The 14,598-nt window shown below is 36.9% G+C and overlaps 1 protein-coding gene across 6 annotated transcripts in view; it reads right to left on the reverse strand.

Moving 5' to 3' along the window:
• Mtmr1 (myotubularin related protein 1) overlaps positions 1–14,598 on the reverse strand; it is a 65,482-nt gene that overhangs the window by 32,405 nt on the left and 18,479 nt on the right. For all 6 annotated transcript variants that reach the window (XM_057759090.1, XM_057759089.1, XM_057759087.1 and 3 more), the window contains 5 exons: positions 10,998–11,073; positions 3,969–4,063; positions 3,520–3,627; positions 417–518; positions 121–204 (listed from right to left, as the gene is read on the reverse strand). In XM_057759090.1, coding sequence (XP_057615073.1) covers positions 121–204; positions 417–518; positions 3,520–3,627; positions 3,969–4,063; positions 10,998–11,073 — 465 coding nt within the window. The remainder of the gene's footprint in view (positions 1–120; positions 205–416; positions 519–3,519; positions 3,628–3,968; positions 4,064–10,997; positions 11,074–14,598) is intronic.

Here is a 14,598-nt window from a genome sequence, read left to right on the forward strand (position 1 = left end):
CTTGTCCACACATTCTACTAATCCCTCTGGAAAATGATGTCTAAACACCAATGAAGTCAAAGATATGTCATAGGAGGAGAGGGCACTCAGGGAATTGAGAACCAACATGGCATACTCTACCTGTCTCTTATATTCAGATACTGGATCATAAACTTTCCAGCCATTAACTGGAAACTTTTCTTTATAGTTGAATGCAAATAGCACCTGTATATAAAACCCATAAAATACATGTGAGCATTTGTGTTAGAACTCCTATTTTACTCTGCAAATTTTAAAGTAACAAATTGGAAGCTTTTCTTAATTATTACACAGAAGAGAACGAATCCAAATATTTGAATTTAGTTGTAACACAGAAAAGAGATAAAGGCAACTTCTAAAGGAATGCATGCAGGAAAGGTTTCCTTTGTTGTACTTGCCTGCCCATTAGAAAGAGGAAAAGCATGCTTGTTGAGGTTTTCAAATATCCCAAGTTTTCGTTGTTCCTCCTGCTTATATGCAAGTCTCAGGTTTCTCATATCCTAGTAAACAATGAGCACCTGTTAGCAAGATACCCTGTCATATATACATAAAAATGTTTATTTACCCTCATTTTGTACTATATAGTTCTCCAACTCACAGAAGACAAGTTAACAAAAATACTTCCAATGAGATTTGAAAAATTAAGGAACCTGGAATAAAGAGGATGTTAATGTGTATGTATATATGTATTATGTGGGGGAGTCAGCAGAATAATTAAGAATAATGCTGAAGTGTAGCTCTTCACAGTTAATGGCTTCTGGAAAGGGTGGGGTGGGGAAGACTAAGTTTTCTTCAAGGGATTGGCCACTGGGAGTTTGACCATGCTCCACTGAGTAGTTGTGCAACACAAACCGAACTTGGTGTGGGTTTTTGGTGGGAGAGGAAACAAGAATGGGAGGGTGGAACTGGGAGGAATGGTATTATTGGGGTGCATTGTACAACATTCCCAAATAATCAATAAAAATATTATGTCATGTATTATGTTAAAAGAATTAAAAGAAGAATAATGTTTACACACAAAACAAGTACCACCACACTCTGTGTACTTTCTGGCCAAAAATATGCCATGGAATGTATTGTTCAAGTTAAGCTGATGAAAGAGCCAACTACATAATTTACTACTTCATCCATGAAAAAGAAATGTTGCAGATTCTTGTCCCTATGTACTCACTGAAAGTAGTCACTACTATGTGGAGACTATAGCTCTCAGCAATGTCCTTGTAGCAATATAATGTTGTTTCTTAAGATCACTTAAGAATGCTTTCCTTTATCCCAGTGTTCTCCCTGATGGCCAAATGCCCCACCACAAGTTATCAGGAACCAGTACATCAAGCCTAAGCTCTTAATGTGTGATTTCTTCCAATGTGAGTGTTTTAAGCATAGCCTCTCAACCAAAATCTATGTTCAAACAGTATCATTCTTCTTTAACATAAAAAGAAATTTGAAAATAAATGACAAAGAAATAGTATCATGGGAAGTAAAGTTATTGTGATACTTATATAACAACAAATGAATGGCAATAACCCAAAAGTCTATCAGTAGAGGCTGTATCTGAATAATGTACAGGGCAGCTAAAGACCTCCTAAAAAGAAGCTGCAGCTCTATATACACTAGTACGAAGAAATTCCAAGATTACATAGCCACAGGGAAAGAAAGGTACAGAGCCATGTATATACTATCATTGTCCTTTTCTTTTCTTTTCTTTTCTTTTCTTTTCTTTTCTTTTCTTTTCTTTTCTTTTCTTTTCTTTCCTTTTCTTTTTAGACAAGGTCTCACTAGGCAACCTTGGCTGGCCTGGAGCTTGCTATGTATACCATGCCAGCCATGAATTCACAGAGATCTGCCTGCCTCTGCCTCCTGAGTGCAGATATTAAAGGTATATGCTACCATGTGGCTCATTGTTTCTTTTAAGGAAATGTTTCCATGCACAAGGTATCTGTGCAGTGTTATATTAGGCATTAGTAAGTATGTCTGCAGAGTGTGGTAGACTGGGAGAGAAAGACTTGATGCTTTACTATATACAGCTTTAGTACTTTTGAATTATGAATCAACTTTAAAAAATAAAACTCGGGCTAGAGATATGACTATGTTCTTCCAGATGTATCCATGTTCAATTCCCAGCACCCACATGACAGCTCACAACCTTCTGTGACTTCATTTGCAGGGGATCTGATCTGACACCCTCTTCTGGCCTCCATAGGTACCAGGCATATATTCATGCAGTCAAAACACCTACACATATAAAACATAATAAAATAAGCCATGTGTGGTGGTACATGCCTTTAATCCAAAGCGTTCAGGAAGCTTAGGTAGGCAGAACTCTATGAGTTTGAGGCCAGCCTCTGTCTACATAGTGAGCACCAGGCCTTCCAAGGCTACATAGTGAAAACAGACTGTGAAAACAAACAAATGAACAAATAAACAAAAAAACTAAAAATAAAAATAAAACCCCACACCTTGTGATGTTCTCAGGCACAAGTTGGGAGCCTGGACTTTGTAATTCCAGGCTATGAAGCATTTAAACCAGCTGTCAGTCAATGCCCATGCCAGCCATAAAAAATACTTTAGTGAAACAGCCACAGGACATGGGCCAAAGTAGCATCTCTTCCTGACATGACTGTTTTTCAAGTCACACTGGCTGTGCATACACCCTGGTAACTCACTTGCTGTTTAGAAATGCTCAGGAAAAGCATTTTAATCCCTGCAAGAGTGTATGCAACAAGTGTGGCATGTAGATTAGTGGTAGAGTATGTGCTTAGAATGTGAGAAGCCCTGGGCTCCCCTATCCAGGAAAGGAGTGAGAAGAGGAAGGATTGAGATTTATTGACTTTGGTGTGTGTAAACAAATAGGCATACAACAAATCTGAACATCAATATGGACATCAATTCCAAGTTTAGAAGTGGTCTTGACAATTCTGCAGGCAGGATACATCTCCTGGTACATTACGGTAGCTTTTAATAGACTGTGTTATAGTAGTAAAGTCATCAGGCATAAACCCTACTCATTTGAGGTCTTTTTTTTTCGTGGCCATCATTAAAGTTTTCCCACACATTCCTATCTAACATTTTGAAGAAAGTGAAAAGAAAAAAAAAAGAGGATAGTTCAAGGCATAAAGTAACAACATAGCCAAGAATCTTTAATCACTAGAGTTCTAGAACAGACTGATGGTCTTTGACCATCGACTATGTTGAAAAGTACTTCTAAAACAGGAAACTGTGAAAGGGGGTATTGGATTCTGCTTTCTGTTTGGTTTCTCTGAGATGTGACAAATGATGCCAGCACTTGTGTTGCAGGTTAATTACAAACATTTCAACTTTCAAAAAGGATTGTTTTGATATGTTATACAGTGGTTTGCATTCTTTGATATAAGACTTGAAGGAATCATTGTTCTGAAAACAGTACAAATTGTTCCTATGTTCCAGAGACCATAAGGGGCATGAGTCAAAAAAAGTTCAGAGTGGACCGCCCCATGCCAGTGTTTACTTGTGTCTGCAGCCTACCTTACACACGATCTCTATACCACAAGAATTATCCCCATGGCTCTGGGCACCAATCTTCTCAACTCTGCTGATCACTCCAAGGGGAACATCAAGGATGAAATGTGGGTCCTAGGTTTAAAAATTAAACATCTATCAAAGTCAGAAAACAGAGTTTTCATGTTTTAAGTTGCTCCATAGTTATAACATATGATTGTTTACTTTGAAATGCAGTTATCATTGCCCCAGATAAGAAGCTGACATCTGAGAGATAGTATTCCTCACAAGGTCTATACCCAGACCACAGTGACACGTCTTCAAATCTAAGCACAAATTTAACAATTTTGATTGACACCCAAAATTTCTTCAAACTCATTGTCGTGTAGTGTCCCTGTGATGGGAAGTCAGGGGATTGTTTACTTTCTTTTACTGTTCACAAGATTTGAAAACCAAAGCATGCTTAAAAATCTTACCCTTTCTACGTTTTTGAAGTACATTTTAAAATCCGTCACTGTCAGGGTCCCACTCACTGCTCCCATAAATGGGCAGATATACATGACATCTTTCACTAAAAGAAGAAAACCAAAGTAGCAATGATTCTTATTGTCTTGTATTTCAGTAACTTCCAGCATGAGCTTCCAAATTTGTATGCATGATCCAGTCTTGTAGGAATTTAAAACTTTAAGGAATTATATCAGTTATTACATAATGGCATAAACAGTCTTCTGATACAGTTAAACTGTATTACTACTTAATAAGACTTTAATTTAAAAAATTTTAGTATGTTTATTTTGTTCTTTTTTCAGGTAGTTAATATCTTTCCTGCTTAAAAGTTGATAATGCTCAAAATATTAATTATCCTCTGAAGTCACTGGGCTCTCATTCTATAAACTGCTGCAACCTAAAACTAGTAAAAGCTTAACAGTAAAGGCTAAACTGCTTTGCAGCTAAAGAAAACTTGCACACTATGAATGAAGTAGAGAAAGACTTCTTTCATAAGCTGAGAGTATAGCTCAGTGCCTGAGGCCGTAGTATGGTCACCTGCTAGGAGGGCTTGCTTAAAATTCCTTATCAGCCAGGCATGGTAGTACACACCTTTAATCTTAACCAGTAGTTGTAGACGCAGGAGGATCTCTGTGAGTTTAAGCCATCCTGATCTACATAGTGAGTTCCAGGACAGACTCTATCTCAAAAACAAAATTTCTGTATCAAAGTTAACTTTCTGTTTCTTATCAATCAAATATGCACAGTATGTTTAATTCCTGTGACAGTTAAAAGGCTAACCTCTATCATAAAGATTGTGCATCTTTATGGTTTTCCCACAGTGCCAATCCACTGCAATGTTGGAGTGACCAGAACATACATAGCTACAGACATAATTCACAGCAGTAGGATGACTCAGCCAATTGTCAAAGAACTCTCCTTTTTTTTTTTTGGTAATTTAATAAGTTCTGAATGTCTTCTATTGCTGGGAGCTGGGTTTAATATAATTAGACAAAGTCCCTGTTCACAGATACCTGGGGATATGTGAGATTTGACACAGAAAATCACCATTATACTATAGCATTAAAAATGCTAACATAATGACATGGACACACACTGATGGACTTCAATTAAGAAGCATCTTCACTCATCAGAGAAGCAAATGGGGCAGAAAAGAAAAGGGAGGGAGAAGAGCGGTGAGTTGTTAGAAGTTTGTTACTATGGATGCATCAGAGGGAGCAGTAAGGGTGGAAACTCATGAAGCTAGCCAGATAGGTTAGCAGGGAAATGTACTAGTAAATGTATCTGTTGAATGTCAAAGCATCCTTAGTATGTTATCCTTAAAAGAGAAAAAAAAAACAAAAGTAAAACCCTGTGGGTTTATAGCATATGTACAAGTACAATGGATGCTAACAGTAGCAAAGACTGGAAGGACACATGAGAGTATACACTTGTACAGTCCTTACCCCACACATAAAAGTAGAAAATTTTGCAAGATGTGATAGTGATAACACACACAGTCAATACCAGCATTTGGGAAGCAGATACAGGTGGATTTCTGTTTGTTCAAGGCCAGACTTGGTCAAAATAGAAAGTTGTAAGCCAACCACGACTACATAGTGAGACTGTCTCCAAAACAGAAGTGTAAAATGACTTGAAAATGTAAAATGTAAATCATATAAGCAACTAATAAAATAACAGAAAGAACTGCAGCAACTATACAGACAGAGGAGATAAAATGCATACTGAGAAAGTACTCAATTAATTAACAAGGACAGAGCTCAGTGGCAGGGTGCTTGCCTGACAAGCATTTAGGCTCTCAGTTCAGTCCTCAGCACTGTAACAAAGAAAAAAAAGGAAAAGAAAGAGTATTCAATTAAACCACAACATGACCAAAAAGGCAAAGAAGACACCAAGAACTAAATGAGACAAAAGAAAACAAATAATATTATAAATTTAAAATTAATTATATTTATAATATATTAATGACCCCAACATCACAAATTTAAGGCACAGAATGTCAGATCATGGACAAAAACAAGATTTTTAGCTGTACATGGCTCAAAAGAAACCTACTTTACATAAAAATGAAAGAATAAAGAAAATATGTTACATACATACAATGGAACAGTATTTAACATAAAGAAGATGGAAATCATATTTACAGGAAAATGAATGCAAATCCAAAGTGCAATAATAAACCAGATTCAGAAACACAAATACTGCATACTTCCTATCATACGCAGATCCTAAATTTTAATGTGTGTGTGTACTCAAGTGTGTGCATGTGCATATCTATGGATACAGACCATGAAACTAGATGGGAATATGAAAGGGTGGAAAGAGGTATTGGTGGTTGAGAGAGGTTAAAGAGGGCAAGAATGGATGCGACATAAAAGTGGAATGGGGCCTTTTGTGAGTAGGAAGGAAATCAACAGGAGTGGGTAGGACTGGGGAATGTAGAACAGCATGGGGAAAAGGATCAATAACAATAAGGCATGGGGCATTGGTAGGATAATTGCCTAACCTGGATAAATCCCTGGATTTTATCTCTATTACTGTATAAAACAGGTGTTGTGGAGTTCTGTAATCCAGAACTCAGGAGGTTGAGGTAGAGGGATCAGGAGTTCAAGGCCAGCTTTATTTACGTAGTGAGTTTGAGGCTGATCTGAGCTATATAAGACTCTGTCTCAGAAAAATAAATGCATATGAAAACACCATAATTAAACCCATTATTTTGTATGCTAATTTACAAAGCTAAAAAAAGATATGAATATTTTGAAATTGAAAATAGGTGTATCAATGTGAATTAAGAAAAAGCTGAAATATCTACAATAATATAAAACAATGAATTTTTTGGAGCAAAGAGTTATTACCAGGAATAAAGAAGGTAATTTTCTACTAACCACAGGGTCAATTCATAAGAAGGATATAATAATTATAAACATTTATGTACCTAGAACTTTAAAACAGAGAAAAGTGATTGATCTGCAATGAGACACAGATATCGACAATAAAGGAGGGAACTGCAGGCTGAGTAGACACAGAGGATCAAATGATACCACCAAATTCAACCTAATTAGCATCTATAGTACACTCCAATAAATAACAGCATAATACATGTTCTTTTCAACAGTGTATAGAACACTCAAAAGATCATATTGGGGCCATAATACAATTCTTAAGATATATTCAAAACATAATACTTATGTTTCCTAAACACAAATAGACTGATCTTAGAAATTAACACCAGAAGAGGGTTTGATAAATTCATAAATATACAGAAATGAAACAACACTATTCATTTTGCTATTGTTGGTGGTGTTTTTTGTTGGTTTTTCAGATAAGGTATCATCTAGCACATGCTGACCTTGGATGAACCTGGACTCCTAATCCTTCTGCTTCCACTCCCAAATGCTGGGATAAACAAAATACTCAAGTAATCCAAGGGTCAAAAAAAATCAAAAGCATTAAATGTCATGAAAATGAAAACACAAAATCATAATTCATAAGGTGGTAGACAGTAGCAATTAGAGTAATATCCAAACAACCAAGCTAGAAGAGAGCAAAGCTCTCAAATCAATGACAGCAGTTGTCCACTTAAGCAAACAGGGGAAGAAGAGAGAATGGAACATGAAGGAAGCAGATGATAGGAAGCAATAAATGAAATAGAAAACAAACAATAACAAAATGAAAACCTAATTCTTTGAGAATTACCAACATAATTAGTAAACCTTATATTCAGATTTCTCAGGGAGAAAGGAGAGCATGTATATTACAAGTTTAAGGGCCATATCACCATCAACTGTATAGATACTAAGAAAGTGTGATCAGTAACATTTTCACAATGATTTCACAACTACCATTAAATGGGAGAATTTTGAAAGGATGTAAACTACCAACACTTTCTCAGAAAAAAAATGCTTAGATAAATTATCCAACAGCTACTGAAGACATTTAATTAGGTAATTATAATCTTTCCATGAAGAAAAGTCAGAATCCACATGGTTTCATGAGTAAACTACAAAATTGTAAGCAAGAAATAATTTTTTTTTTTTTTTTTTTTTTTTTTTGGTTTTTAGAGACAGGGTTTCTCTGTAGTTTTGGAGCCTGTCCTGGAACTAGCTCTTGTAGACCAGGCTGGTCTCGAACTCACAGAGATTCGCCTGCCTCTGCCTCCCGAGTGCTGGGATTAAAGGCGTGCGCCACCACCGCCCGGCTAAGAAATAAATTTTTTAAAAAAAAAAAGAAATAAATTTTTTTAAAAAACAAAACCTGAAAGAGAATAATTCCCAATTCACTCTATGTAGTTAGCATTACTGATGCCAAAAGCTGACAAAGCCATTACAGGAAAACTTAAGGTCACTGTCTGCCATAAATATGGGTGCAATATCCCTTAGTGCAATTCTAATCTATCAAACCTTGATGTGGGAGGGTTATCTGTCTATGTATTACTTTAATTGGTTAATAAAGAAACTGCCTTGGCTTTTTATGAGGGCAGACTTTAGATAGATGGAGTACACCAAATAGAATGCTGGGAGAAAGAAAGCAGAGTCAGGCAGTTGACATGGCTCTCCTCTCTAAGACAGATGTAGGTTAGACTCATCCCAGTAAGCCACAGCCTCGTGGTGCTACACAAATTTAATGGAAATGTGTAGAATGGAGCAGCGGGCTACCTTCCTGCCGCCTGGCTCCCACACGGCTACCTTAGCCCCGGAAATAACAACACACAAATTGTATTCTTTTAAACACTGCTTGGCCCGTTATCTGTAGCCTCTTACTGGTTAATTCTCACATCTTGATTAACCCATTTCTAATAATCTGTGTAGCACCACGAGGTAGTGGCTTACCAGGAAGGATCTTAACCTGCGTTCATCTTGGAGAGGAGAGCTATATCATCTGCCCAACTATGCTTTCTTTCTCCTAGCATTCTGTTCTGTTTACTCCGCCTACTTAATTTTCTGTCCTATCAAAGGGCCAAGGCAGTTTCTTTATTAACCATTGAAAGTGACACATAGATGACCCTCCTCCATCAGAAATGGGTTAATCAAGATGTGAGAGTTAGCCAATATGAGGCTAGAAATAATGGGCCAGGCAGTGTTTAAATGAATACAGTTTCCATGTAATTATTTCCGGGGCTAGGCTAGCCATGCGGGAGCCAGGAGGGATAAAAAGCAGGTCTGCTCGCCTCATCACTACAAAACCTAACAATGCAGAGGAAGATAATACATGAAAGAAAGTAGAGTTTATCCTGGGACTGTGTTGACCAAGCATTCAGAATGAATTGATGTAATCTGCCATATTACAGGTTAAAGAAAAGTAACAGTATTAATTGATACCAAAAAGGTGCATTTCACAAAATTAAGTTACTAACTACAACTGTTACTAAAGTAAGAGTAGAAAAAATTTCTCTGATATGATAAAGGACAATAACCACCTACAGTCAACATCATATTTAATGAAAATGTGAACATTTTCCCAACATAAGGATTAAGAACATCTACTCTCATGCCTTCTCTTTAATTTCATACTGAAGGCTTTACACAAGAGAAAGAAAGCAAAAGCATTCAGACAAGAGAGGAAGAACCAGAACACTCCTACACTGCTAGATATATACTAATACCAATTTCTTAAGTTAAATGGCCCGCTCTATCCCTTAGACATTTATCCAAGAGAAAGAGAATATGTGTATAAAGGCTTTTTAAAGAATGTTCATAACAATTTTATTTATAATACAAAAACAGCAGAAACAACCCAAATAGCCACCAACAAGTGAATGCATCCTTAAATGAAGCAGTATTCAGCAATAAAAAGGAATGATTGTTAACTGATGTCATAATGTAGTTGAATATCAAAACAAGTATTTGAAAGAAGTTAAGGGAAAAAAAACCTACAATTTCACTTCTGGAAAGTACTCAAAAATATAAACCACAGTTTGAGGGTGTAGAGGAATGAACAGGAGAAGAGATGGAAAGGGATGACATGAGAAAACTACTGGGCTGGATATGTTCATTACCATAAGAGTGACAATGGCTTCCCAAGCGTATGCTATGTCAAAACTCACCCTGCTCTAAACTACTACTCAGTAGGGAGTATTTTACTTTACAATGACCTACTTTAATACTTTGCCTCCAGGAACATATTTTATTTAATAGTGGAGGTTAATTTACTTACCCTTTGCAAGCCACTAGAGGAATTTAAAGCACACTTACAAAGCTTAAGGATGTGCAGCTGTTCCTAACATGTACCTGTAAGATATTTCCAATAACTGGGAGAGGCACAGGGCTATGTGAGAACCCCCACCTCCCAAAGCTGCATTTCCAGAGTAAAAAAGAGACACAAAGAGGAGAGAATGAGGTTCTGGTAAGACAGCCCAACCATTCAAATGGTCCTAATATGAGATGACTATATTGAGACTGAACACTCATGCTGGGAGAGAGCCATGAAGCACTAGCAAAGTTGACTATCCAACCCAGCAAACTGGGATGAAAAACTTATACACAGATGCCCCTCCTACATACCATCTCTTGAGATGCATGGCATTTTATCATGGGAGGTATGGTAACCCTCATGCCATTACTTAATATGCCAGAATGGCAGTACATGCTATTTTCTTCCAGTAAAATTATATTTTTGATAATCACAGAAGTCAACAAAAATTATTTGCAAAGTTCTCCAAATGTTACTAAGATGCTATTGCAGTCATCTACTGATCAATTAGTTTATGGTGAAATAGTCCATCAAAGCAGCAAGGCAGCATTACACTGAGTAACTAATCAGCTCTCATTTCATGATGAACAGGCAGGCTTCTGTTCTTTTGGTAAACACTCAGCTGCCACTTAACCTGGATCCTCTATATTATTCCATCTCTTAAGGTCAGGATGATGCTAATAAGAAAGAATGGACCTCGTTCCTTAATTAATCAGTCTAGCTGATCTCCAATATAAACATCACCTATGCTTCCAAAGTACCACTTCATTTTATAAATTCCTATAACAAATGGTATACATTAAACTTACCAATGGCCTTAATTGATTCTCCTGGAAAAAGTGGAGCTTCTTCCATCTGTGCCAGTTTATTTCCATCCCGTAAAGCCTGGCAAGAAACCAAACAGGAATAAATCTAACTTTCCATCTGTAGATCGAGGAGAATGCTGGTATTCTGGGATCTCTTGATAAGGCTACAGAAGCATGCAAAAATGTAAGCCCCCTCCCCCTTAAACATTTTAAAAGCTCAGCACTACAGGACATCATGCTGCATATTCTAGCAAATTGTTACAACATATTTACAATTAACAGTTAGAAAGCATTAATACAGAAATGGCTTGACGGGACAGATAGATACTGTAATCAGTACACAGATAGGTATTGTAAGGTGCCATCGAATTTGAAAATAAGATCAGAAAAAAATGTTATCTTCTAAGCATGAAAGTAACACAAATAAAAACACTAGAGGTGAGGTACTCAGCCAAAGTAGAAATGACAGAGCCTATGAAATAGTTTGGGAAACCCTGAGGCAGAATTAAAATGACCAGAGAATGGTCTCAGAATAGTGTACAACAAGAAAAACCCTAGGCTTTGGCACTGAGGCCCAGCTACATACAAACATGTACATGTATGTGTGTGCATGTGTATATAAGTGTGTGTGTACATGTGAGTGTGTGTGTATGCATGTGTGAGTGTACATCAGGGAGCATAAAGAATGGGAATGCCATTGTTTGTTCACTCTAGGCTATGAGATGACATTGGCAGATGAGAGTACAAGTTGAACATCTGTAATGTGAATATTCCAAATAGGAAACGCTCCAAAATATGAAACCTTTTGAGAGCCAATATAATGCATAAGTGGAAAATTCTACACCTGACCTTATGTGAAAGGTGGCAATCAAAACACATATACTAAAAAGTATTGTATAAGTTTTCCTTCAGTCTATGTGTGTAAGGTGTAGATGACACAAAATTTGTGTTTATTCTTGGGTCTCATTCAATACTCCAAAATATGAAAAATTCCAAAATATGAAACACTTGTCCCAAACATTTGAAATAAAGAACACTCAACCTGTATTGCAATGTATACTGTGGGGCAGGGTGTGTTCACCACACATTTCCCAAAGCCAATTCATTTTGTTTTTTTTTTTTTTTAATTTTCAAGACAGGGTTTCTCCATAGCTTTTGGTTCCTGTCCCGGAACTAGCTCTTCTAGACCAGGCTGGCCTCAAAGTCACAGAGATCTGCCTGCCTCTGCCTCCCGAGTGCTGGGATTAAAGGCGTGCGCCACCACTGCTCGGCTAAGCCAATTCATTTTATAACTAATTTCACACTCCCCAAGGAAACTGTTAATGAGTTACTAGGTTCATTGGCTACAGTTATGCTAAAAGAAGGATGGCTGGGCAGTTCATGCCTATATTTATACTATGAGGCTGACATTGTGATTTGGGAGCCAGTTCTTGTAAGCTTCATTGTATGGTGCCAGATAACTCATAGGGGAGCAGAAAATGGAGTTCCTGAACTCCAAAGCTAGGACAGGATCCTAAACTCGGGGCCTATTCTAAGGTACTGCCACTCTGTGAGCTGCTACCAAGGAAAACAGTCATTTTCTCCTTGGCATGTCTGAAACGATGTGAAATGAACAAGAATAAGGTGATCCAAACCACAGCAACTACAAAGCTATATTTCATAGAACATTATTTCCCAGGAGATGTAAATAGTTATTTAAAAAAAAAACAAAAAAAAAAACAGGGAAATGCTATGTTAGAAAAAGTGAGCTAGGTTTTAGTGTGTTAATGCACACCAGATCAGCAAGAGGGCGCTAGAGTACAACACATGCCTCATACCTCCTCAATCAAGGGAGTACTTTTTCAGGAATACCTGTTAACACTTGGGAGGGCATTAACATGCATCAGAAAACAGGGAGGGCAATGCTGATCAAGGATATGGTATGTACGTCTCTTCCACCCAGAGGACAGAAGATCATATGCTCCATCCCTTCCTTATCAAAAAGTGTAGTGTTAAAATCATATATACATTAGGGTTCATCGTTACAACCAAACAATGTATTCAATTTGAATTTGTAGTATAGATTAAGATATTTTTCATCAGAAAATTTCTGTAAAATTTTGATTTTATAGTGACAGAGATCAAACTTAGGATAGATACTGTATATGCTAAGCTGGTATTCTATCACTAAGTCACACCCCCATCTGAACATTACTTTTAAGACTTTCATATAAACTTGACTCTCTTTTTCCACTTAATGTCCAACTTAATCATTTTATTATACTTGTTTTGGTCCCTGGTAGCAAATCCAAGGCCTTAATCGTGCTTTACCACTGAGCTCTGCCCTCAGCCCCATTTATACATTCCTTTTTATTTACATCTGACTTGGGAATATGCCTTTTATACAACAAAGCATAAACCAATACACATACTTTTAAACATTTGGCTTTATAAATACTTAAATATCAACAATCTTAATAGAAGCCTTAATCTGAGGCCTGCTTTAATTTACTATCTGAACTACTGACTAATTTTATGGCATAATTACTAAGTAAGAAAGCTACTTTAGGGGCTGGAGAGATGGCTCAGAGGTTAAGAGCATTGCCTGCTCTTCCAAAGGTCCTGAGTTCAATTCCCAGCAACCACATGGTGGCTCACAACCATCTGTAATGGGGTCTGGTGCCTTCTTCTGGCCTGCAGGCATACATGCAGACACAATATTGTATACATAATAAATAAATATTTAATAAAAAAAAGAAAGCTACTTTAATCAATGTTGGAGTTGTAAACTACTACAAGCATTACATTGTTAGAGCTTACTTTAATGGGCAAATATTATATTATAAAATGGAGATTCTATAACTTATATTTAAAAATAACTAAGGATAAATTATTTTGGAATCTATTCATGAAAGCAAGCTTCTCTAATCAGTAGAATCTGGAGGAGATTTGGGAAGAGAAGACACCTGTTCAGCTTTAGAGCAAGCCACATCAAAATTTAAGACTTCAAGCCTGAGCTAGTCAATAAAACCCTGCCAGAATGCACAAGGCTCTCAAGATAAACAGTACAGAACAACTGGTTCTCTTCTTGTCCCATACTAATAGTCAAATATGACTGGAAACATCTGTGCATTTTTATGAGACATGAATATGTTGGTGAACACAGTGAGATAAAACTTTCACTAAGTATGGGACATGTTTTTAAACGATGAAAAAGCATCTATTAGAATAACACAAAAAAGGTCCCATTGCTTCATATTCTTCCATAAGAGAAAGGAATACATTCAGCTTTACACAGGAAGTCAAGAGACAATAGAAGACTCATTTTTGGTGAATATAGTAGATTCCCTTTATGAAGCTGTGTTAGGAGATAGGACTCACATTTGTGCTATATTAAGCTTTTACTGCAACTATCAGGTTGCACAGGACATGATTTGACCCTTGATTTATCCAACCTATGTACAGCACAACTGAAAGATGAAATAATTTGATCTCATAATCAAATAATTTGATTTGCTATTGGTGCCTCTATTTTCAATGTTGCTCAGCTATGAGCTCATCTCAAATTTGGTGGTGTAGCTGAGATCTACAACCTCCTGACTTTATTGCTGAGGGTTCTAACCCA

This window comes from Chionomys nivalis, chromosome X (genome assembly GCF_950005125.1).
Source record: "Chionomys nivalis chromosome X, mChiNiv1.1, whole genome shotgun sequence".
In the NCBI taxonomy this organism is placed as follows: Eukaryota; Metazoa; Chordata; class Mammalia; order Rodentia; family Cricetidae; genus Chionomys; species Chionomys nivalis.